Here is a 26,942-nt window from a genome sequence, read left to right on the forward strand (position 1 = left end):
ACCTCACGACCCCAAGGCTACAAGCCCAGAGGAGGCCCGTCGAGGTGCACAGGGAGGGGCCCTGTTCAGTCCTCCGTCCACCCCCACCCCTCTCTAGGTGACCAGCCAGAAGATGCTCTCTTTGGGCTCCCAGGGGTTTAGTCCCCTTGTGCCCAGTGCTTTCCTGTGCTCTATGCACTTGACAACCTGGCCTGTCCTCTAAACCCCTGGGTTGTCTCATTTCTATCTTCAAAGATTTTCGGGTGCTAGGCAGTAAGTGGTGTCCGCGGGGACACAGTGCGTGGTCAGTAAACACTGAACGAATCAGGAGATGGGTCGATGGGAAGCACTCGGACCTGTCACTGTTGGAGGCGCTGCCCCAGGACGCCACCTCCTTCCCTTGGGTGGCCCCGGAGAAGCCCCCCACCACGGAAGTCCCCCGCCCACATCAGAAAGAGGCTCCTACCAACACGTTCCATGGACAGGCACAAATCCAAGCTCTTAAGAAAATGCCAAATATGTAAATAACCAAAAAAAAAAAAAAGGGGGAGAGAGCTGAGAAAAATAAGATGCAATTAGGTTTTAAGTATTTAATTTACCCATACAAAGAAATGCGCCATTTCGCGGCATGTCTAAAGGAATGGGCATCTTCACGGTAGAATGTGGGCGTTACATTTTCTACTGTGTAATTTCCTATTATGAATCGGAGTGTGCAGTTCCAAGAGGCCACATGATTGCTCGTAATTGCTTCTTCTCTTTTCTTCTTGAATTGTGTTATTGACTGACGAAACTCTCGAGTTTCTCATTCAATTCCTTTCTGTTACATAATAAATCTGGTGCACGAGGACTCCTCCAAGTTAGACAGAGTCCTGCTGACAGAGGTTAAAATGATCTGAGGAAACTCCTGTTTCTACTGGAGATTTAATTTATCTAACTGACTTGCATTTCCCAGAATGGCTAGATCAAAGATGGTAAAAGATCTTGCTGCCTAATGTGATTTCCTCTAATACAGGCTTCCCACCGCTGCAAGGAAATTCTCTTACTGTGACTCTTCCCACAACAGCCTTTCATTAAAAAAAAAACTTTATAATTTACATATTCAATGTATAACAAAAATTTAAATCTAAAAGCCCTGAATACTGACACTGCTTATGAGTTCTATTTACTACGGACATCTGAATGCAGCAAAGAATTTTAAGCTAAACACATTCTCAGCCAGTTTTTCACAGCAGGCACTTTAAACAATTTAGAATTTTCTAGCTTCTGAGCTTACATACAAGCCTGTTTATAGAACTGTTTTAGCAAGTTTCTTTTCAAAAGATAAACACAACTGACAAACCTTTAGCTCATTACCTAAAAAAATAAGAGAAATGACTCAAATTAATAAAATTTTAAACAAAGAAGAAGACATTCCAGTGAATACCACAGAAATGCCAAGTATCATAAGAGACAACTGTGAACAATTACATGCCAGCAAATTAGATAACTTAGTAGAAATGGATAAATTCCTAGAAACATACAACTTACCAAGACTGACTCATGAAGTAACAGAAAATCTGAACAGACCAATAATGAACAAGGAGATTGACTCAGTAAAAAATCCTCCCAACAAATAAAAGGCCAGGACTAGATGTCTTTACAGGTCAATTACACCACACATTTAAAGAATTAATACCAATCCTCAAAATTTTCCAAAATATTGAAGAGGAAAGAACACTTCCAAACTCATTTTGAGACCAGCATTATCCTGATACCAAAGTCAGACAAAAACATTACAAGAAAAGAAAATTATAGGCCAATATCCCTGAACATAAAGCAAAATCCTCAACAAACACTAGCAAAGTGAATTCAAGAGTTCATTCAAAAGATCATACACTATGACCAAGACAGATCCATCCCTGAGATGCAAGGATGGTTCAACATCCACAAATTAATAAATGTGATACACCACATTAACAGAATGAAGAATCAAAAATATATTAGCATTTCAGTAGATGTAGAAAAGGCACTTGACAAAAGTCATCATCCTTACATGATAGAAACTCTCAACAAATTAGGTATACGAGGAATGTACCTCAACATAATAAAGGCCGCATATGACAAGTCCACAGCTAACATCATACTCAGCAGCAAAAATTGAAAAGCCTTTCCTCTAAGATCAGGAACAAGACAAGGCTGTCCACTCTCGCCACTTTTATACAGCACAGTGTTGGAAGTCCTACCCAGAGCAATTAAGCAAGAAAAAGAAAGAAAATGCATCCAAACTGGAAAGGAAGAAGCAAATAGTAAAACTGTCACTACTTGCAGATATATGATATTCTGTACAGAAAACCCTAAAGACTTCACCAAAAAACCATTAGAACTAATAAACGAATTCACTAAAGTTGCAGGATACAAAATAACTATTAAAAAGTCAGTTGTGTGTCTATCAACACAGATATATAATTATTGCTTTATATAGTTTTCTTTTAAATCAGATATTAAAAAATTATAAACAAAAATACTTTGTTAGGCCTAATAAAACAACAACGAAAAAATGCACTGTATTTCATATTTCCCTATGTAGTTAATTTTACTGGTGGCTCTGAATTTCTTTCATGGGGATTTGAGTTTGTGTCCAGTGTCCTTTTTTCATCAGATGTGTGGAGTTTGGGGCCATTATTTCTTCAGTTATTTTTTTCTGCCCCCCTCTCTCTCTCTTCTGTCTTTCTGGGACTCCCTTTATGTCTATGTTGGCATTCTTGATGATATCCTCCAAGTCTCTGGGGTTTGCTCAGTTACTTCATCCTTTTTTATTTCTGTTTCTCAAACTGGATCATATCAATTGGCCTATTTTAAAGTTCACTGATTCTTTCTTCTGCCTGTTTAAACCTCATGTTGAGCTCCCCCAGTGAATTTTTTTTATTTCAGACATTGGACTTTTCAACTCCAGATTTTCTATTTGGTTCTTTTTATCTAACTGTTATCTCTTTATTTGGTGAGACATGGTTCTCATACTTTTCTTTAGCTTTTTTAAACACAGTTTCTTCTAGTTTTTGAACCTAGTTAATATAGCTGATTTAATGCCTTTGTCCAGTAAGTGCAGCATCTGGGCTTCTTCAGGAACAATTTCTAATGACTGATTTTTTTTTCCCCTGTGCATAAGCCATACTTCCGTGTTTCTTTGCATGCTTCATAATATTTTGTTCAAAACTAAACATTTTAGATAATGTAATGTGGCAACCCTGGAAAACAGAATCTCCTCCCTCCCCAGGGTTTCGCTGTTGTTGCTATTTGTTGTTTGTTTGTTTAGTGAGTTTCCTGAACTAATTCTAGAAAGTGAATTATTGTGTGTGACCACTTAGTGGTCAGTTAATGACTAAACAGGGATTTTCTTAAATGCTTGGAACCAGTGAAGTCTCCCTGTCTTTCTTGTGTGCATGGTGGGGACTCTGCGTGCATGGTGGGGACTCTGCGTGCATGGTGGGGGTTCTGTGTGCATGGTGGGGTATGTAATTAACACTCAACCAGACAGGTAACAACTTACCTGAGCCTTTACTTCCTTCCTGCAGACAGCCTCAAGATCAGTCAAGGTGAAAGGTGAGGGCCTTCTCGGGTCTTTCCTAAGTATGCACACAGCCCTAGAACTGTGCATGGCCTCTGGATTCCCAGGAATGTGCTGGAGCTTTCAGAGCCCCATGGAGACCTCACTCCCCAGATTCACACTGTGAGCTTTCTAGTTCTTCTATTGTTTGTCCTAACTCTTATCTACCGCCTTAAGCAGCCACAAAGTTAAAGATTTCCTATCATTGTTTTTCAGTAAATACTCCTGGATAAATACTCCTGGATTTTCCACTGGGAGGGCTCCGAGTCAGGCCCAATAAAGACAACCTTGTGAGTAGGGTCTTCCAGGGAACCCCCAGGCAGGTCAAAAAATGACAATTCTCTGAGAATAATGCTCCCAAGGAGCTCCAACCCCATTCTGGCCCCCCGTGGCTGGCAGGTTGTGGCTCTTGTGGGTTGTTGGATTTCAAGGTTATTGAAGAGCTCAAAGTGCAGGGCAGCACTGAGGCAAGTTAAAGTTCCTCAAAGCTCCCTGTGCGCACCAAAATTCAGTCATCTAGGTAACACTTTCCAGATTGTGACAAGCTTTGTTTAATTACCATGGTTCTTTAAAAAAAAAAAGTTGACTCTGACCATTTTTACTAATCTTCTCATTGCTTTTATGGAGGGGAATTTTGCAAGGTCTTTATTGCACCATTTTTACTGGCATGACCTTTCTTTCTTTTAACTGTTGCATTTTACTCCATTGTATGAACTTGATATCATTTACTTTTTTCCATAATATATTTTGCCCCAATTTTTCATTTGAAAAAAATTTAAACTTTCAGAAATGTTGTAAGAACAGTAAAGTACGCACATACCCTTCACCCAGGTTCACTGAGTGCTAACACTTTGCCATATTTCCTTCCTTCTTTCCTCTGAACCCTTTGAGGTTACAGACATCATGGCAACTTCATCCTCAAAGAGAGGTACTTCCCTAGAACCAGGACACTCTCCTTTACAACATTTAACAATGTAATAATTGCACTCAGGACATCTAATGTCACAACACTACAATCTATAGGCCATGTTTGACTCCCTCAAAGAACAACTTGGAATGTCTAAAAATGATATTCCACAAAGAGCTGATCACCAAGCAGTCGTGCTTAGCCCCTTCCCTGGCAAATGCTGAGTGAGATGCCACAGGCCTGAGATGCTGCCTTCGTCTGTGAGGTGCTGCCCAGGGCCTAAGACTCTGTGTCTGCTGGGAAGGAATGCATCGTGTAGCTGTTTTCATTTTAGCAGATGAGAATCTTATCTAAAAATTCTTTGCTTATGAAGCAATATTAAAATGGAGCAACAATTCTGCTCAAATTTCAGGAACAAGTCAAAACAATACAAGCTTTCCTCACAATTTTCTTCTGGTATGTCCCGGTAAAATGTTTCCCAGGGTACATGTGAAGCAAATCCCTTCAAAGCATGAAATGCTGACGACACCATGGCAACGTGGCAGGTTCCTGACCACACACACACATACATACACATACACAAACACAGCCCTCTCTGAGGCCACATCCTTGCAGGACAGGGCAGTCTCAGAACTAGTGCTTCAATCTCAGTGACAATTCCTCTGGAAGATCCTTTGAGTCCTCACAACTGGACAAAGGTGAAGAGTCAACGTAATAAATTATAACATGTGCCAGCCCATCCATCAATACGATTTTTAAAAATTTCCTAATATGTAGCTCCAAACAAACATCCACCTGGGCCCAAATTTCTCAGAGTGTGGGCCATGGACCAACCACGTCAGCATCACAGGTTGAGTCCATTGTAAGTGTTGGCTCCCAAGCTTCGTCTCAGAATTAATGACTCAGAATTTCTGTGGCTGGATCCCAGGAATCTGCATTTTTAAAAGTACCCCATATTTGTTCAAAATATGGTTATTTTGAGAACCACTTAGTTAGGCTGTAGTCTGAGATTCACTTATTCTGTGGAATCAAAATTAGATACTGAGAACTGATTTGTACTGTTATCTCTGGCAGTGGCTTTTAAATATTTTGACCACATCCCTCACCCTTACAAAGGAATGGGTATTATATATCATGACACAGCAAACACACACGGACACTGGACTTAAAGTTCCATGAAACAGTATTTATCTTTACTAGCTGTGATGCATTCTGATAACCTTCTATCCTATTCTATTTTGATTTTTTAAAAACGCTGCACATAGCTCACTAAATCAATTTCACAACCCTCTAATGAATCATAAACTGTAGTTTGCCAAACCCTGACCTGCAGCAGTCAACTGAGAGGTACAGCTCAACTGAGTAAGCACAAACCAAGAGAGAAGGAGAGAAATATTGCACAGTTGTCATTAAACTAGATTTTTCACAGATAATTTTAAAATATATATATTTAGCTAGATTTAGAAGTTAAATCACAATGCTGATAGCCAAATGAAATAAATTCCATTTAAACTGGTTTCAAATCTTATTACTTTCAGTGAACAATTACAGGCTTGCTTTTGGAGTGAGAATTTGGCACGACGTTAAGACTGGGAGTCCTGGGGGTCATGGACAAGGTTCAGTTCTGGCCACCCCACGTGTCCGGGGTGGCAGCCTGAGTAGCCACCTCTCTAAGCCTCAGTTTCCTCATCTAGGAAATAAGGTTAATATCAGCTTCTATCTCATAAGGCTGCTGTGAATATTAAATAATTCATGTTAATAATAATGACTAGTATTATTAAAGATAAGACGTATCTGAACAAAAAGCTTTACCATCTTAAAAGAATGATAGAATGATATTTAAATAAAGCTGCCTAGGTAAGTGTTCACAAAGATTACTACATGTACAATTCATATGCACCTGGCACTGTCCTCCAGATGAGCCCCCGCCCATTCTCTGAGTGATCTGTACCACTTAGTTAAGCAGGTTAGAATCTAGTTACAGGCAAATCAGATGCCAAGTCCCAAATATAAGAGAGGCGCAGAGTCAGGGGAGGACAGGAGGTCGGGAAGAGCTCCAGGGTGGGGATCTGGGTGGGGATGGATGGGTAGGGGGCTGAGAAAGTGGAAAGGAGGGTGGCAGAAACGCCAGACATATATGAGAATAATGGGGGCCAAGAAGACAAGCACTCTGTGCCCCCAGTCTGGCTGCGGGGCAGTGAGCCATTGAGACCAGGTTAGATGTAAGAGCCCGTCTGGGTATGCTGGGATTCTGAGCATTTGTCTGGAAGCTGCGGCTGCAGGCAGCCGTGTGAAACCAACCCAGGCTGGTGGCAGACGGCAGGGCACTCCCAGAGGCCGTCTGATCAGAACCAGGCCTTGGAGACATGCCCCCGGCATCAATGACATTGTCCCTGCATTGTGACCAGTGAACAGAACGAGGGCGTCCACAAAGAGAGTGGGGCTCCAGTGAACTCACCCACATTTCTGCAGCACTGATCATAGCACCGACGGACTCAGGCTCCAGCACAAAGTCCCTCCATCCCTGGAAATCTGCCAAAATTGTAAGGAAACCATCCCTGCCGCTCAATGATCCTACTTTTCCTGTTCAGAGTGTGCTCACTCTTGGCTCGTCAAGCACCCTTCTGATGGAGAATCCAACGTGCCAGGTGATGGGACATGGAGAAGATTGCCTGGAGAGTCTCGAGCCTCCGGCCACTGTCACAACACTGTCTAACCTGGCCTTCCACCCTTCCGCCAGAAGCAGGTAAAGCTGGGTGTATGTGTCTATCAGCAAGGGTGTGATCACCTTTCGACGGGGTCTTGATCCTCTGGGGTACCTCTGAGTCACCTGGATTGATACTTGAAAATACTCGGAAAGGAGGCAGCTGGCTGCAACCATGGCATCTCTCGGGCAGCCCCTGGGGTGGACGGCCACGCTCCCAGCAACCATTCTCCACCCTGGCTGCATGTCAGAATCAGCTGGGACACATAAAAAGATCCACACCTTGGGGCTGGCTACTCCCAGAGATGCCAAAACCCTTCCACTGGGCAGAGGACATGAATCCCAGTACCTCACACTCCACATTCCCAAGCAGAGGCAAGGACACTGCAGTGCACTGGAGTGAGTACGCTGCTCTTCCACTTACACTGAAGATATTCAATTATTTTATTCTCTTTGCTCTCCCTTCGATGGGTGCCATGGCTTTAAACTGGTACTAGTTTTAAACTCTTAACTCCTTACTGCTTTAGAAGGGAGATCAGCCTTCTATAAAGGACCCGACAGTAAAGAGTTTAGCTTTGGGAGACACGCAGCTTCTGTCACCACTCCTCAGCCCTGCCGCTGAGCCCCGAAAGCAGCCTTAAAGAACAGGTAAAGCCATCAGCCCGGCTGCGCAGCAATACAACTTTATGTACAAAACCAAGAGTGGACACAGTGTGACCAGTGCGCTGCTTCGGAAGTTTAAATAATAATGAGCATTTTGATCTCGTGCCCAGGAACACCAAACTAGAAACAGATCCGGAAAACAAATGGAGCAACTACCCTCGGTCTTGGCATCTTATCCTGTGACTAACATCCTATTCCCATCTACTGGAAACTCAAAACAGAGGGCCGTGCTGACACTCAGATACGGACCTGCTCAGACTACTCCTGCCACCGAGTACCTCCGACCACCCTCCCAACTGCACTTATGGAGAGACCCGACTGCCCACCGAAGCCTGCGGTCCCCATGCGAACCCCAGGGAGGGCCAGCACCGCCCGCCTTCCTCACCCATAGAAAATGCTACAGATCCACTCTCATTAAACAAATGGGCTTGTCCATTTACTTTGGCAGGAAAACCCGATCGCTTCTGCTCTTGACTACATTTCTCGCCCTGTGTAACTGAGGGACGAGGCACCCACACAGCCTCAGCCCAGAGTTGTTGGTTAAACAGCTTCTGTTCACCTGCGGAGGTTTAACCTCAGATCCAGGGTCACTTCTGCCTTTGCCTAATCTCTCAAAATGCAGAATCAACAAAAGACAGAAGGGTGGGCCTGTCTGCCAAGTGGACGAGATGGGGCCTGGACACCACTCTTGGTCCAATGAGCAGAGGCTCCCTGCATGGCTGCGCTCTCCCCAGTCCCCCACCCGCCCCTGCTCCCCACCCTGGCTGCTCCAGCTGGCTGTCCCCACCACGCACTGGACGCCTGGCACAGTGAGGACGGGTGCGAGGCGGGCGGTCCCCGGGAAGGAGGCGCAGGACCCCCGACACACGCCAGCCCGTCCCTCTCCCTGCTCGCCCGTGGTGGGGAGGGACCCGAAGCAGCTCGGTTGAGCACCGCCACGCTCAAGGACCGCGACTCCTCCCCGCGGCTCCACGTCATACTTACTTGGACGTGTTTTCAAGGATTCCTTTGACCTCGTTCATTTCTTCTTTTCCAAAGTAAACGACGGTGAGATGAATTCTCCCATCCTGTTGGATGCACATCTCCCTAGAAAACAAAACATGTATGTCTGGTCCTGCGCTCACCATGACAGGCAAAGCCCAAACAACACAAATACAAATTCTGCAGCATGCCAAAAGGGCCCTAAGCAAGCTGACTGAGCGGCCGGAAGGGCAGAGAGGGGGCAAGACAGTTCTGGCTGGCTGTCACCGTTACTCGTATTCACATTTATCTTATCAAGAAAACCATGACGTTTAAATGTGCAGATCTGATCAATGAAAACTCAGATGCACGAAGAAAATAAAACACTTAGGAATAAACCTGACCTAGATGGGAAAGATTTATACACTGAGAACCATAAAACATTGATAAAGGAAACTGAAGATAATTCAAAGGAATAGAAAGATGCCCCCTGCTCCTGGATTGGAAGAATTAATATTGTTCAAGCGGCCGTACTCCCCCAAGCAACCTTCAGATTTAATGTGCCCTCCATCAAATTACCCAGGACATTTTTCAAGGAACTAGAATTAATAATCCTAAAATTTATCTGGAATCACAAAAGACCCAGAATTGCCAAAGCAATCCTGACAAAGAATAAAGCTGGAGGCATAGCCCTCCCAGACTTCAGACAATACTACAGAACTTCAGTCATCAAGACAGTGTGATATAGTGCATGACCAGGACATAGTGCTGTACACCAGAAGTCGACACGTTGTAACTGACTGTACTCCAAAACAAACAAACAAACAGCATGACACTGGCACAAAAACAGACACACACATCAATGGAACAGAATAGAGCCCAGAAATAAACCTACACATCCAAGGTCAATTAATCTTGGACAAAGAAGGCAAGAAAATAAAATGGGCACTAATGGAAATCATCAGACACCTTGCGGCACTGATAAAAGTGCACAGAATTCAGACGACAAGGCCGGTCCTGTGGGCTCGGATGGCTAGTGCCTGGACAGATGGGCAGGGCTTAGGACAGCAGAGAGGGGGAGAGAATTCCAGAGGGAAGAATACTGGCAAGACCCTGCACAAGAGGCACCAAGGCTGACCCTGTCCCAGGGGTGATTCTGAGAATTCTGTCTCTTTCCTTGTTAGGAGGGAAACCGGACTGAGGGGAGGGCTCTGAAAGCAGACAAGGGACCAGGAATGGGGCCGGGGGCTATCTGTGCATCAAAGCCGGTCCCTGCAGACTGAGTTACCACCCACCAAGAACAGAATCCTCTGCACATAGAAGATCCTTTCCACCAACCTGCCAGATGCCACTATGACTTCCTCCACTGGGGTGGAATAAAAGCACACATGGCACCGAGTGCCTGAAAAACCATGCTTTAAAATCGTGTATGCAGTTGGAAAAAATCCATCCCAGAATCAAGCCAGGGGGTCACCTGCTGGGCCTGAACAGACAGCATTCTTGTTTTCTCTAGTAACATCCTTGCTGGCATTTTAAAATCCCTTCAAAGCGCTTCCTGTTTTCAAGGAATAAAACAGTCATGCTGGACCTTCACTCGAGCCTGTCTGAGGTCCACCTCCAGGGCTCTGTTCCATTTATTCACCCTCCTTTCATCCAACAAACAGCAAACAGCATCTCTTAAAAACCGAGCACGACAGTTCTGCCCTTGAGAAGTTCTCCATCCCCTGCGCGGGATTAAAAGCATCCAGGAGGCAGGCAGCACGTGCTGCGGGAGAGGAGGAACACAGCACCAAGAGACGCCATCGCCGTCCGTCTGACCATCTTGTAACTTTCGTATTTTACAAAACAACTCTCACTGGGCTCCATCCCCTGGAAAGAAGTGTAAGAAAGTGCACGCGCGTGGGTGACCGGAGACGTCAGTGCTCTGGTGGGATCATCGGCACCCGGACACGTGCCGCCTGGGTCCCTCAAGCTAACAGAGGCGGCCCCGCAGCCGGTCTCCGTAACAGCAGGGTGGTGTGGTCTGGAAGGATGCTCCGTGAACCCGGCTTCCGAGACCCTCTGGGGAAGCTCTTTCTGCCACCCGGCTCCTTGGTATTCACTCCACCATGAACACTCTCCCGTCTTCACCGGGAAGCCTAGGAGGTGTTTCTATTTCACCAGGTCTTTAAGGATCTTTTTTTTTTTTTTGAAAACAACAGTTTCTTCTCACTCAGGATATTGTAACATGCAGTATACAGACTAATTAAGATCTACTTTCAGGCAGAAAACGTGTATCACAGTCACTTACACACTGATACTTTTATTTCCCAAGAGGCCGAAAGCCCATCCTGGTCTTTGAGTTCTGATACTAATCGTACACCTGCACCGTGGACAGACCATCACTCACGCCCTCCATCCAGGGAAGGGAACGGGGTCTGGTGACCTGCCCCCTGCTAGGCCAGAAGCCAGGTTTCTCCCAGGACCAGCCTGGTGCCAGTGCCTCTGGTCACCCTGGCGGGGGCGAGGGACTCACCTGTGAAACCTCTCAGCCGGGGCCCTACTGTCCGGGTCCCACTGCAAACCTGGGAAGGGGGTGTTGCATGGCCAGGTGGAGGACAGAGGCCTCAGCAAAACCGCAGATGTAGCTGGACGCAGGGAAGGCCTGGAGGTCCCAAGGGGGCCGCGCCCACGTGCCTGGCAAGCTGGGGGCTGGGGAGGCAGACCCGCAGCCTGGGCATTGGGCCCTGGCCCCTCATGCAGAGAACTCATCCTGAGTGGTTTCTCAGCCTCGGCCTTTGGACCAGATGAGTCCCCACCATGGGAGGGGCTGTCCTGGGCACAGCAGGATGGCCAGCAGCCTCCCTGCCTCTGCCCCAGCTGTGACCACCAAAAACGCCACCAGACCTCAGCAAGGGCAGAGGATGCCAGGCTGACCCTGGGTCAGGACCACTGTCTTAAAGAAGAATCCAGTTCATTAACATCTGAGTCATCAGAGGGACATGTGTTTGTGAAAACGACGCACACCCCTGGGGTCTGCCTGCTCCCAGCTGGTGTCTGTGGACTGAGGGGTGAGTCCTGAGGCGGGGCAGAGCTCAGGAAACAAAGAAAGCCTTCCCTCCCAGAAAACTGAACTACAAGGGGGGTGTCGGGAGCTCAAGCCGCTCTTGGGAGAGGTGACATGGCAGTGTTGGCAGGGGTGCTGCCAGTGGTGGGCGTGGCAGTGAGACCCAGCGGAACTGCTGGGCGCCCCCAACCCCTGCCCCTTGTTTATAGAAAAGCTGAAGTCTCCCAGGCCTTCCTGAGTCACAGAAGAGCAGCTCCAGCAGCTGATGACAAGGGGGACAGAGTCACGGACTCTGTCTGATGCTCATTCCTGAGCTGTCTTACAGATATGCTAACTGCCACCGGAGGGGGAAGGCCGGCTACATGATGCCCACTCTCTTCCCGAGCCTCCCCATCAGTGATCTCACAGACTGTCACTGAGGCTGTTGCCTCAGGACCCTACCCCTGCCCCTCCCTCAACTGGAAACCAATTACCCTTACCTAAGCCTCAGGAGGCAGCAGCAGAGAAGGAACAAGAACTGGCTAGAACCAATGGAGTCCAAGATCGTGGCGGGTCTGACCTCCAGTGGACCTGCTCATTGTAGTGTATTAGCATGCTAGGTGACACGCCCACCCACGCCCTGACAGTTCATGGCTGCCATGACAACAGCCAGAAAAGCCACACCGGGACTGGAAAAAAAAAAGGTGATTGGCTCCAGCGCACCTGGAAGGAGGGCATGATGGCAGACGCCTCTCGTAAAAGTCCACGTGGCCCAACCCGGGGCTGCAGCCGTCTTTCCTCTTCCCCTTCTGATCAATGAACCAGCTTTTTATTTTGTCCTTCTGCCTCTGCTGCAAATGCCTTCTCAACCAGCGGGCAAGGACCCCACACTTTTGGTGGGCTTTCCAATTTGGGGATGTCTCTACCTGCTGACAGTAGCACCGTAGCCTCTGCGGCGTGAGTGAGGGCCGGCAGCTCTGCTGGCGTCAGAGGTGGGGAGTCTGCCCCGCACAGCTGACCCGGGCGGTCAGCGGCGGCTGAACTGTATCTGATCGCATGGGAGACCTCCCCGGGGATTCCTACACAGACCAGAGAAGGCTAGATATCTCGCCACAGCAGGCTAGAGGGAGAGCAGGAAAACCGTGTCTCTTACGGTTCAGAGGAACTGTTTTTATACCTCAGGCTGAATAGCCAGGGGATGTGACAAACATTTATTGAGTATCTTTGTTGTGAAAAGCATTATTCTCACTGGAGTAAGATTTAAAGAGGGTAGTCATTTGTGGTCCCTGTAGGGGGACCATCCAGGCTTGACTGGGACTCTCCAGGTTTTAGCACTGAAAGTCCACATTCCAGGAAACTCCTCAGTCCCACGCAGACTGGGACAACTGGTCACCTTCCTGCCTCAGGGCCCTCACAGGGCACAGAAGGAATGGGCAGTTAAGAGCGCAGGGCGAGGCAGGACGGAACGGCAGTCACAAGGCTAATGAGCGAGGGGAGGGTGCGCGGACTTGTGCTGGGAGATGGGGCAGGGCACCCAGAGAAAGGGCCATCCCAGCCGAGCCCTGACAGGTGAGTAGGCGCCACCCAGGTGGAGAGGAGCGGAGAGAGGGCTCTCCTGGCTGAGAGGCATGGACACAAGGACATCACAGTTTCAGTTCTTCTACGTCAGTGAACAACCTGGATGTATCGAACAGAGGAAGAACACCTGCTCAGGCCTGAGTTACGTCCCAGGCAAATGAAACCACACATCACAGCCCGTCAGGCTCCAATCTCTACATCTGGTCCTCAGGGACACCAGGGAGAAATCTGCTCCAGCACCAAGGGACTGGAAGTGAGGCCCAGGTCCCATCCCGAAGGCTCAACCGGGAGTGATGGGGCCCATCAAAGTCGGGCTGTAGAAAGTAACACTCTTCTTTTGGTGTGATGGGTCCTCTGGCTCCCCATACCCCAAGCTGCAGTAACACATCGCTCCTGGACTCCTGTGTCTGAGTGGCTAAGAAGTGAGAGTGAATTGTGACCCCGAGCCAAGCCCTAGGGACCTCCTCTCCCGGGTGCCTATTTCAGAGCAGCAGATGAGACCAGTTCCCAGCTGACCATCTTCTTCTCCTGGATAGGTTGTTTCTACATATGCTGTGGCTCCAATGAAATAAGAAAGCACTTCTGTTAGGACCCAAAGGGGGACTTTTATGGAAATAAGCCGAATGATGTAGATGAGTGTTTCTCAAACATATAAACTGCAACACTTTCCTGGGGGCAACCCTGGTGTCTGAGCAGAGAAAGGGCTGCCAGAGGAGAAAGGGCTGCCAGAGGAGAGTGGGAGGGAGATGGCGAGGTGGCGCGGTGGGGTGGGGTGGGGGGCCGCAAAAGCAACACCAGTTTTCCTTCTGAAGAAACGCCAAGAACACCAACCATCTCCAATCACAGCCTACGTGTGTCGCCCAGCACACTGGAGCATGGGGCTCAGCCGGCACCCTGCCCAGCCCTACCTGCCAACCCCACTTCAATTTCAACTTTCGTAGTCACTGTTATTTTTATTGAGGTATAGTCAGTTACAATGTGTCAATTACTGGTGTACAGCACAGTGTCCCAGTCGCGCACATACATATATTCGTTTTCATAATAAAGGTTATTACAAGATATTTGAATAGAGTTCCCTGTGCTACACAGAAGAAATTTGTTTTTTATCTATTTTTATATACAGTGGTTAACAGCTGAAAGTCTCAAACTCCCAAATTCACTGTCTTTTAAAAACCCAGAAATGTCCAGAAACATCTTAATGGTTCTAGGCAGAAAAAGGATTTTAAAAAATTGCTGGTGAAAATTCAAGTAAAAGATATCCGTGATGCTACCTTTAAATGTCATAAACGCCTTGAGAGGGACGAGGGAGGAGTCAGAGGAAGGAAGGAGGGGAAACATGCGAACAGAAATAACCCGAGAAGCCTGAGAAGCATCACCGCAACGTGGAAGAGGGCTCTCAGTCCAGCTGGAGGAAGTCAAAATAAAAACCCAGCAAACTGGGAACCAACTGGGAAAGATCTTTAAACACCATAAGAAGTCACTGTCATAAAAATCCCTTTTTTCTGGGAGAGGCTCAGAGGCAAAGAAACAAAGACAATCTATTGGTTTGTAACTGTGAGGTCCTTCCTGCTACTGCAAACACACTGCACAATGAAACAACAGACAAGCTGAAACCCGATAAACCAGGAGCCAAGGGAGGCCAAGCAGCCAAAAAGCAAATGGGAGAGGCGGTGCGGGGGCAGAAGGAGGGACCAAAAAACAGAGGAGGGCAAGCCAACAGACTCTGGGCAAAGGGGAGACAGATGAAAACAGGACTGAACGTGAAGTTCAAGTTCTCCTGAGTACCCCCCGTCTACTCCGGGCCACACGTAAAGGAGTCCTGATAGAGGCATGTGGGGCCCTCGTCAGGGCGCGGGGCTCCTGCGCAGACCAGGAGGACCCAACCACGATGGAAGAAGAGCTGCCAGTGAAGAGCCATCTTATCTCCATGGCAACAGCAGAGCCAGGGAGCACACGCAGCACCGGGCCAGAGCGGTCCCTAGCCTCCCTCGGGGGACCCTGGGGTTCTCCTTCCTACTCAGGGAGATGACAACACTGGAGCTTTAGCCTCACAACTTCCTGTAAGTCCCAGGAAGATCACCCATTTAAAGTTCATGGCCCCTTACATCAAGGCCCTTGGGGTCTAGTGCCAGGGAGAAGCTTGTCTCACCCAGCAAACAGCGGCTTCCTTTTCATTAATGACTGAGGCGGAAGGAGACCGGCCTTTGTTGTTCCCTTCCCTCCTCGTCCCCCAGGCGTCCAGAGCTGGTGCTTAGGATGAGCTGCACCTGTTTCTCTTAGTCCCAGCTCCCCAGCATACAACCCACACCCCGTTCCACACTGTTACTGAATCCTTGTCCGCTGACCTTTCTATAAATGGTTTTGTGAAATCTGTATTTTGTTATAAACACAAATACTTTTCAGGACTAGTTGAGATGATAATAACGAGACTAAAACAGTGACGATGATACGTTAATCCATGTGCTCTATGTACCATGAATCAACCCAGACACGGTTCTGCAGCAGGAAAGCGTGGTCTCTGGTCCCTGCAGACCGCGTCCCATGCCAGGCCATCACCCCAAGGGAGCAGTTTCCCAGACCCAGCCTTCCCCGGGGCTCCTTCGTGTCTTGTGACCAGGCCTGGTCTCCCTGGGGGATTCCAGGGTCTAGAGCTATGTCTTCTGTCCGAGAAGGGCATATCTGTTACAATTTTTAGCCATCTGGCTCTTTTCTAGCTGAATAATTAGCAAACGGATGCGGAAGTGGGAAGAAACACCCTGAAACTGTCTGTAATAACCGGCATCAGAGCTGAAAGGGGCCCATCTGGACCAGGTTTGATTTTATAGAGAATCCTAAAGCCCAGAAATACGAAGCGACTTGTAAAAGATTCCTCAGCCAGATGGTGTCAGAGCAAAGGGTGTTTATACTTTAAAGGAGATGCACTGGGAAGAGAATGTTTTAAATAAATTCATCTCAGTGGCTCAGTGGTGAGCATCAAAAGCCATGTACAGAAAGTCAGGGGAAATGGCAAAAATCCTGCCACCACTACATCAAATGACAGAGATGTAATCTCCTGCCATAAACAGACAAAAAGGAGGCCAAGGAAAAAGGCGGAAGATGCCATGTTAGCCTCGTGTGGCTCCAGCTCCAGCAAGGGCTGCAGAACAGGGGCTGGAGAAGCAGCAGGAGGTGGGAGGCCCAGACGGCCGGGGAGACAGGAGCCCCGACACCCATGGTGGGATCTGGGCGCAGACCAGCTGCAGCCCAGCATCTAGTCTCCCCACATGCATGGAGGGTGTGGAAGGAAGGAGGCACTGTCCTAATTATGCTTTGTGAACCAACCCCGCAGAAAACGGGGATGTGGCAGAACCAGAGACAGATGACCATCACTGAGCCAAGACTCTTAGTAAGAGCAGAAAGAGGAGTGGGGATGAGGGGTGTGGGCCCCTCCCCACCCAGCCGGCAAGTACAGGGCCAGAGCCTCTTCTTTACCCCCAGCTTTTACCTGGGGGAGTGGAAAAACTGACGACAGCCAGTGAGACGAGAGAGGAAGCCAAACGAGGCCATTCCGTCTGATGTCCTAGCACCCCGCTCAGGAGGGAGGTCCGCCCACAGCCAGGGAGAGTGGGCTGGCTCCACCCACATGGCCACCCCGGGCCCGACTCAGGGACCTCCAGGAAGGGCCACACAAAGGCCAGCTGAGCTGTCTCCTCCTCCACCCGCTCCTCCAGACCATGAAGAAATACCGGTCCTCAGTGGGACAGGACTCAATATTGGAAGAAAAGCCGCAGTATTTAGTGGGGGAGTTTGCCACCTAGAGCCTGTCCGGTCCATGCATGGGTGGACCAGGAGTGGTCTTAGAGGCCTAAAGGCTGGCTTTGAACCTCTTTTCAAGGGAAAAAGAAAGAGTTTCCATATGCCATCTGGAAAACGGAAGTTTTTAGAGCAGTGAAAATACCTCGTATGACTTTGTAACGACAGAGATCTGTCATTACACTTCTGCCCAAACTAAGGTGAACTGTGGACTTTGATTATGATGTGTCAGTGTACCTTCATCCTTAGTTAAAAAAAAAAAAGTACCACTCTGGTAAATAAAAATAACAACTATGCATGTGTGTGGAGGGGGGTATAGGGGAAATTTCTGTTCCTTCCTGTCAATTTTGTTGTAAAACTAAAACTGCTCAAATTTTAAAAACAGCCTTAAAAACAAGAAAACTCAGCATAGACATTTTTGGCAAAACTCTGGTTTTAATTATTTTTAGTTTCATTTATATATATACACATACATATATATATAATATATGTGTGTGTTTGCTGGATTGTAATGTAAAATGTATTTTTTAGGTCAGAAAAGTTTGCAAGCCACTGTAGTTAAGTTACTTGGGTGAATACAAGCAAAAATTAACCTCAAAAAAAAAAAAAAAAGAAAGAAAGAAATAGTGGTGCTCAAAATGCAGCTGGGACACAAGCAGTCCTGAGTCAGGATGGGGACAGCTGATGACAATCCCCTCTACGACGTCGGAGCAGCAGGAGGCCCGGTGCCCTCTGCACTCCACGCACAAGGCAGACGAAGGCACACAGCACAATGGGTGTCTCATCATCTCAAGAACAGCAGCAAAGTTGAAAGAAGACAGAGAGAAAGAGAGAATTCAGAAAACAGCAACATTAAAAATTCAAGTAAAAAACCTAGTCCCAAATAAAATATAGCTCTAACAGAAGAAAAGGTCTTACAAATGTTTCACACTTGCTTAACGAAAATCTAAATCCAATTTAAAAAAAAATCCAAAGAGGAAATGATTTAAAAAAACAGATTAACAAGCATATTCTGTGCTCAGAAAATAAAGTGACAGCCAAAATAAACAGAAGTAATAAGTTAGAAACGGCAAGGTACAGAATAGATATATCTGAAAATCAAATTATTCAAATTATTTACACAAAGGAAAGGCTTCCGTGAGAGCAGATAAAGGACTGAGGTGATAAAAAATAGAAAGATGCTAATAAACAAAGAAAACCCATGAAATTCACAGTTGGGTCTGCAAAGCAGAGAAGTCAACAACAAAGTGGAGAAGTATTCAAAATCAGACCAAAAAAAAAAAGTTCCCTGAAATGAAAGAACCCACAAAACAAAAAAGGAAACTGAACTACAGGAGAGAGCAATGGACAATGAGATGAGACAGACCTCAATTAAGTTATCTCGATTCAAGACAGGAGGCAGGCATCCTTCAGACAAGTCAGGCATTTTCACGAGAGACAAAATAAAGTCATCTTAACCCTTCTCCGTGGAATCATCAGACTCAGAAGCACATTTACGAGGTCCTGGGGGAAGAGAGTGTGTCCTAAGAATTTTAAGTCCAGCTAAGTCACCCTTAAACTATGAAGATAATAAGCAGACATTCTATTCTCAAGCACTTATGACTCATCTGGAAAGAAAATGTCCTGATCATGAAATTCAGACAACACAAATGTCAAGAATGAAGAAGCTATGGTCAGAGGTCCAGTTGTTGCAGAAAAACGTGTTACATTTCGGTGCTACAGCTCAGTTGTGACAGCAACCTGGATCTGGGCGAGACACCAAGCAGCACTCGGAGGGTTGGAGAACTCAGGTTTACTACGCCAGCGGGCCCAGAAAAGTTAACACTCCAAGCTCTGGACCCCGTCTGTAGGTTTACACAGGCTTTTATAGGCTGCCAGTTTACACTTTGCAACATCATATGCAAATAAGGGGTAACAAAAATTGACTAATTAAGAACAAGCTTTGTAAAAATGGACCAATCAGGAGGGAGAGAAATAACCAATCAGGAGTAAGCTCCATGCAAATAAAGTACTACAAATGGACCAATCAGAAGTCAGCTCAGGGAACCAATAGAATCTTAGGGGTAAGTTCCACTTTCCTAGAAGTAAGTGGTTTGAGAGGCAAAGAGTGAGATAGAACCTCTGGGCCAGGGAACCAGATGGTGCTGGCAGGAGAGTAGTGGCCCTGCTTGGGGGTCCTGCCGGTCTTTTTATGGGGCTTCCCACTTCACAGTGATGAATGCGCTAAGTCCACTCACACACAGGAACGCTGTGGTTACAACGCAGAAGGTGAAGGCTGTAAACCCCAACAAGGTAAAAATAGTAGACAGCTAAGAAAATCGGGAGGTGGGACACAGGGAAAGTGTATGTGCTGCTCTCTTCTTCTTATTGTGACTTTTCAGTCAATTCAGTCTAAAATAAAAGGATGTAGTAAAAACACATAATGATTCTGACCTGTTCTGATTTGCAAAATCACTTTTGTAACTTTGGAAGGCTCTCTTAGGGACTAACATCTCTTAGAGCAGAGAAACATTTCCTTAAAGATCAGAGATTTCTTCTGTTAGACTTCAGATTTGAGTCCATACATTTAAGTAACGTACAATTTAATTCTTTAAGTAGACAGAACACATAGCATACCTCATGCTCTACTGAATTCTTCCTAGCTAGCAAGTTCTTCTCTCTGTGTATGTGCAAAGAAAGGTGCCTAGAATGTTCAATTAATGTTAAAGATGGCTAATTTAAGGAAGCCGGGTCAAAAGTGAATTTTTTTATTTTTTATTTTTAGCTGCATACAAAGTGATGAAGCCCAGTAGCTTTCATGACAAGATGTGTGCGTTTAATCGTGCTCCACGGAATCCCAATGATTGTGCCCAGGAAAAAGGGGGCAGTACCTTACAGGTGACATCAGCCACTTCCCACCTGGGCTAGATTCCACCACCTTCCATCCTCCCACCAGACCTGAGTTCCGCAAAGGAAGAGCTACGGCCCTGCTCCCTGAGGACCAGGATGCACGAAGGAACAGAGCCACCTCTTTTACCCACAGGCTTTTACCAGTGGAATTTAGAAGCTCAAGTCAACCTGAGCCAGTCTGCAGGGAGCCTCCTTCACCCAATCTCTACCCAGGCGCCCTCCAGCCCTTGGTTGCGACATGCTGTGTCTCACTGCCATGATGTGCAGCGATCGGCTCTGAACAAAAGAGAATCTTTAAATAATTTATTCCTTGTTGTGTTCTATTGTTTAAACATCTTATAGAATGCATAGCTTTTATAAACTTTAAAGTCTTGTTTAAATAACAAAAGCAAAAAAAAAAATCTTCCACTAAATTTTTAAACAAAATTAAAACATATGGTGACTATATAAAAATTTATGAAACAAAGAGAATCCAAAGAAGGAAATAAAAAAGCACTCAGTTCTATCCTCAGTGCCCACCGCAGTTAGCGGTTTTCACCCTTGGGCTGGAAGGGACATGGCAAAGACAACATCAAATGTTTACTAAACAGCCCCTTACATTTTCTCCAAATACTTTGATGGTCATCCTCATTGTATTTAAATATTTAATCAGCCAGGGTTTACTCTGGGCTTTGGTGTGAAGTCAGAATTAGTGTTTGGTTAGTTGTCCTAAAGCTGTGCGTGGAATCATTCATTCTCTGCTGGCGGATTTGACACGCCACCTTTACCAAGTTCTGACATGGAATTAGCTACCCTCAGGCTTGAGCACTCTGTCTCATCCCATTTTTTCAGCGACCTTGACGCTCAGAAGCCCCTGGACCACAGAGCAGACCCCCTCTCAGCTCCGCCTTCCCTGTGTCCCACCGTCCTGGCCTGTGTTTCTACCACAGCCTCCACCCCCGAGTGACACGTCTCCTCTCCGCAAAGGAGGGGCCACATCGTGAACTCATCACCTTACCCCCTTCATTTGGTCGAGTCCCTCCAGGTGTCCCCCCCACCCAGGGAACAAGTCTCCCCACCCACGTGCACCAAGGGGCGTCTGAACAGTGAGCATCACTGTTTTCAAAGCATTACATAGAATTACATTTCATTTCACTGGCTCAGTTGTGGAGACTTGTAAACTAAAGGTGTGACTTTTTTCCACACTATTTCCCTTCCAGTTTTGCTCTGATTGTTAGGGTTTGCAATCCTCGTGACACTAAGGCAACAACCAGTCTTATGTAGCCAAAAGAATCCTGCTCTTCCAGGCTCCAGAGCCCTACAGGGAGCACTGACCCCGCGCTGCCACTCCTCACCAAGCCCAGCGCACCGCGGACGCGCCCGAGGGCAGGGGCCAATCTCGGGGCCCCGGCCTGGCAAGCTCTCGCCAGCTTCCCGGCCAAAGGAGCTTACTGTAACTCGTCCTAGGAGTGCGCACACTGGCCCTGGGGGCAACGATTCGACTTCAGGCCTAGTGCCCACTGCAGGTTCTGTCCTTCTCAGGATGTGATGTTTAACTGGCCAGCACACTCGGCCATTCCACAGAGAAGGCTGAGGGAGGACACGGGCGCACCTGGACACCAGAGCTACACACAGACCTCAGTGCTGGGGCCAGAGGGGCGCTGCTGACCGTCCAGAGCTCGCGCCCAAGGGGTGCTCTCCAAACCGGGAGCAGGTGGGAAGGTCCCCCAGCCAACTGTGCATGACGTCACAGCCGAAGGCCCAGCTCCTGAACCCGCAGGAGAATGAGGAGAATCTCCTCAGAGGCTAGAACTAGGCCCACTGGGGAGAAATCACTGGGAGGCAGACTTCAGGTCCAAAAACGGCGAGCTTTCCGTCCACAGCTGCAGCCTGCCGCGATAGCAGGTAGTTCCCTGGTACACACACACACACAGAGACACACAAATACACACACACAGACACACACACACACACACACACACATAACCGCGTCCCAGAAATGCCACCATGGGATTCTGCGGAGGGTCAGACCAGAGGACGCCAAAGCTCTCTTTTAGGACTCCTGGATTCTGACCTTAAAATTTAACTAGGAACAGGTTACTCTTCAAATGTAAAAACTTTTAAGAGTGCATTCATTATCCAGAATCTTGAGAAGTATCAACCACACCCTTATGCTGAGTATTCCTGGCTTTTGATAACGTGAATTTAACGATGTAAGATTAAAAGTAAGCTTGACCTTCCAAGACTTGTAGTTAGATGCACTTGACTTTCTATCTTTAAAATAAGGCGGCTAAGTCAATCAGCTGATAATCTCAAGCAGCCCGGGGATGTCAGCCCTAAGGGCTGCAAGGTCCGACGCCACACGACATGGAGCCTGAAGGCACGTGTAAAAGTACCCACCGCATCCGACCACAAAACCCCACTCAGTCTTCCCGAGTAGCGACAGAAAAGAGTGCTGGGAAACTCCTTGGCATTATCCTGCATGTGATCTCAGGGGAGCCACGGGTTAGGATGTAAAAGAGACTGACAGCGCACTCCGGCCGCCGCCAGAGCAGCACCGCAAACCAAGGCGGGGACCCACCTGAAGTTGTGCATGAACTGGCGGAACTTGTCCACCCTCCTGGCCAGCGGCACGATGACGTTGACCAGTGTGCTGGCCATGTTCAGCTCCTCGGTCTTCACCTGCATGATGGGGCCGAACGGCCGGAACAAGACCAGGCGTCTGAACTCGTGCTTGTGGTCCCCTCGGAACGTGAGCTCGTACAGAGTGCCTTTGTCCTTTTCTGTGCGGTAGATCCCTGGTAACAGAAACACAAGGAAAGATGGTTCTAAAAATGAGCCTTGGCTGTTGAGTGTTTTTTTATAGCCAACATCTAGCACAAAATGGCTTAAAAAAAAACTTAAATTAAGATTAAATCTCTATGTCTAATAACTATTAGGAAACTCCCACTTAAAAAAATCCCCAAAGAAATGAAAATACCATCAATTTAAAAATCAGCTCTGAAAACTTCATAAAAACATACGGGAAGCGGTTTGTAATGCTGGGTACAAAACTGTATGTATACTATTCAGAGGCATTTAAAAAAGGACTGGAAGGAAATATGCCAAAATAAGACTGGCTGGGATGTGGAGTGGGGATATGTGTTTTTCCTTTTCAGCTATTTACCCACATTGTGCACAATGTGATTAGAGAAATGTTTTAAATATTATATTTATTTAATTTAAGACATGTTAAAATAATCTCTTGGAAATCACTGCCATTTCAGACAAAGTGATCACAGTGATCTATTCGGGGCGCCTGGGGCAGCTCGGGGCCGGTCTCATTGGTGGTGTGGCCCCGTGGAATCTTCTGGAAGCACTAAAGCAGATGACACGTAAAGGACCAGCTCACGTCAGGCCCTCGTCCTGTGTGACCTCACCGTGTCCTCCCACCTCTGGGAAGCAGCACAGCCAGTGTGCAGAGCCAGCTCCTCGGGGAGACGATTTATCGGCCCCCCCAGTGTCACTGTGACTGACGCTCCACAGGCTCACTCGTCAGGCTGACGATGTGACCCAGCAGCCCAGCCGGACTCTCGCGTGAGCCCCAAGAGCCTGACCAGACAGACTCGCTGCCCCCTGAGTGAACAATCCCTGACACCTCAGTCCCGCCGCCCCCCAGCGTTGCTGGGCTTGTGGGTGTTTTTCTACGGCCAGAAAATATAGCCTGTAACATTCAGCAGATCACTGGATAAGCTTCCTCCTCTTTTCTCTTTGATTTCCAGGTTTTCCTTCCTCGGAAGCCCCACGTCCGCCAGCAGGCGCCCCAGGCTCTGAGCAGCTACAAAGGGGGCACCCGGGGACGCACTGCCGGGCTCAGCCCGGTTTCCGAGACTGTCCGAGCCTTCTCTTTCTTTCCTCACTCTCCCTCCTTCTTCTTTTGTGGGAACTGCAGGTCTGCCGCACTAACTTCTCTGTTCTCTGTCCATCCCACAGCCCCGGGTTTCCAGGCCCTTTGATGGCTTTCAGGTGCCGCAGAGAGGAGGCTGGTGAGTTTCTCACCTCTCACGGCTGACCCGACCCAGAGGTCCACACCACGGCCCGTGGACGGCAGGCACGGGACCCCAAGGCCTAGGGGCAGAGCCGCGAGGGTGGAGCTCTCTCCTGAGGCCTCCGGGGGCCCCTTGGGTGGCAGGGCCCCCGCTCCCAGTCAGGGAGGCTGAGAGGAGGTTCGCTGAGCTCACACGGGGACAGAACTCAGCATCCCCAGGGGGCCACTCATGGAGGAAAGGAGGACGCTCAGAGGGCTTCCTTGAAAACGTGAAGTGGTTCCCTTCCAGGTCTGTTCATTCTTTCAGGCACTCGGTCCTCACTGAGGAAACAGGCCCTTTCCACCTCTGATGCCGCCCGGAGCAGCTGGGCAGCCACCAGCTCCCAGGGTCAAGAGAAGGTGGGGCTGAGTCGGGAAGGAGACGCGCTTGGTCACAGCGTCTCTGCAGCATCTCAGCATGCCTGCACCTCGCTGGGCTCCTGGGACCCGGTGCCAGCAAGCTCCCCGGCTCCACACAGCAACCAACGTGCAAAGGCTGCGGCAGCCCGCAGGGTCACCCTCATGGCAAACACTAACCCCTCAGAGCACAGAAAGAAGCAGGATCGTGGACACCCGCTTCCCAGAAGTCAGGAGGACAACCTAGAGCCGTGGCTCCTTTACCCACAGACAGTCCTCATACCCCAACTTGGAGCTTTTCCCTGTGGCAGCTGTTAAATAGCAATGGTCTGAATTCAGAGTCTGCAACACGTTAAAAGCAGTACAGTTTGAAGGGGGTGGATTTTCATGAAAAAATTATTTCCAACAAGGAAGACGATCTGGGGGAAGAAAACGTGTAACAGACAAGGATGCTGACACTAATAAGTAGTGATAGGTCACCTCCTGACAGCAGGGGGAGGCAGAATGTTATTTTTTTATTTAAACGTCTGGGAACTTCTAATATAAAGGAAAAAACAACCCACTCCTCTCACCCGCCCTGCAGACACCACAGCAGAGGCATCTTCTCCTTGGTTTGTTCAAGAAGAAGAACTGGAACATACTCGAGAAAGACTTTACTCCTCAACAGCAACGTTTTACCTCTGTGGCGCACCACTTATCTGGAACGTCTCATTCCCAGACCACGCGAGACAGTGAGACACCATCACAGCGCCTTCCGTCCTCAGCTCTGTTTTCCTGGGGAAAGTTGTAGACGTGTACGAGAGAGGTCCTAAGACTGCCGTGAACCCCCAGATGCTCCGACGCTACAACGCAGATAATTCTCCCCATAAAAAACTACAGAAAGGAACCACGACACGGCTTCTCCTCCACTGCAGGCACCTCACCTCGTTTCTCCCGCATCACAGAGCATCAGCTCACGGCAGCTTCCGGACACGTCCTGACTCAAGTTCATCACCCACTCGACTTTCACCAGACGTTTCTCTTTGGATAAGAAATGGCTGCACTGACTGATGTCCTTGCTGTAATAATTCATGAATCACCTTTCTCGGTCCTAGTGGTTGATTTGGTGTTAATCTGTTTGCACCATAGGTCCGTGCAGACAAACTCAACAGCTGGTTCTTACTCAGAGGTGTCTAAGAACCTCCCTTACTTACAGCTCCACCTTAATCACTAGCACTGGCCATCGAATTTCCTTTCAGAGCCACTCCCCCCGCCCCACAAAACCACATATCAGCTCCACAAAGGCACTCGGGTGTCTGACGTAAGTGGGCAGCGAAGGCGTGTTCTGATCCCACTGCAGCTGTGGGCTGGGCTCCTCACCAGGCGCCCCGCCAGCCTCACGCGATCCACAGGCACGAGACGTGGTTATTTTTAGCCTTATTGATTTCCTTTATGGCCATCATTTACTATGGCTTGCGTTCTCCGTTCCAGATAGAGTGATGGGCATGATAAAATCGCCATGCTTTCAGGATTCACACTGTAGAGCAGAAGGAGAGGGCAGAGGTCCTGGGGCAGGAGCGGACTTGACACCTTCAGGGAGACGAGAGGACAATGCTCAGCTCGCCCGGTTCACTCCTGCCACTTGACCTCTCACCCTCGTTCAGATCTGCTTCGGGGACACGATGGTCGGGTCAGCGGGGCGGCCACGGGCCATCCGGGGGCCGCCTGTACTTCACCTTGACGCGCAGCCCTCCTAGAGAAGGTGAAGCAAGCAGGCACACGTCCCGTGATGTCTGCCCGAGGCGTAGGGAGCGGAACGGCGGGAGTCTCCGCCTGCCGGACGGTGTGGACCGTCTGACAAAAGAAGCTTCATGGGAACTGGAGACTGGGTGGGCGTCTCTCTGCCAAGACTACAGAGTCAGAGAGGACATTCTATGAGAAGGTAACAGCATAAGCAAAGGTACTGAAGAAACAAACCCGACCTGTTATGTTTGGCAAACCTGAGGCAGTTCATCTGGGCTGGGGCACAAAAGGCAGGTGTGGGGGGGAGGTGGGCAGTCAGGTGGGGTCCACAGGTGCAGCACACGGTCCACCAGGAGGATGCGAGGTCAGGGGCGGGGACAGCAGCACAGGCAGAGGCCGGAGAGGGCGGCAGGGAGCCCACGGCTGTGCGTGAAGGTGAAGTACAGACAGCCACCGGATGGCCCGTGGCCGCCCCGCTGACCCGACCATCGTGTCCCCGAAGCAGATCTGAACGAGGGTGAGAGGTCAAGTGGCAGGAGTGAGCCGGGCGAGCTGAGCATTGTCCTCTCGTCTCCCTGAAGGTGTCAAGTCCGCTCCTGCCCCAGGACCTCTGCCCTCTCCTTCCCCTCTGCCGGAGGCCTCCCCGCAAGGCTGAGCACGTCCTTCTCACTCTGTCGGTCTCGACCCAAACGCCCCTCCTCCCAGCAACCTTCTCTGTCTCCCTCTGTCCCCTCTTCC

At 48.5% G+C, this 26,942-nt stretch overlaps 1 protein-coding gene across 6 annotated transcripts in view; it reads right to left on the bottom strand.

Annotated features, from left to right (window-relative positions):
• CSGALNACT1 (chondroitin sulfate N-acetylgalactosaminyltransferase 1) overlaps positions 1-26,942 on the bottom strand; it is a 257,672-nt gene that overhangs the window by 13,948 nt on the left and 216,782 nt on the right. For all 6 annotated transcript variants that reach the window (XM_074353665.1, XM_074353664.1, XM_045518618.2 and 3 more), the window contains 2 exons: positions 22,641-22,857; positions 8,821-8,922 (listed from right to left, as the gene is read on the bottom strand). In XM_074353665.1, coding sequence (XP_074209766.1) covers positions 8,821-8,922; positions 22,641-22,857 — 319 coding nt within the window. The remainder of the gene's footprint in view (positions 1-8,820; positions 8,923-22,640; positions 22,858-26,942) is intronic.

Source organism: Camelus bactrianus, chromosome 26 (assembly GCF_048773025.1).
Source record: "Camelus bactrianus isolate YW-2024 breed Bactrian camel chromosome 26, ASM4877302v1, whole genome shotgun sequence".
Classification (NCBI taxonomy): Eukaryota; Metazoa; Chordata; class Mammalia; order Artiodactyla; family Camelidae; genus Camelus; species Camelus bactrianus.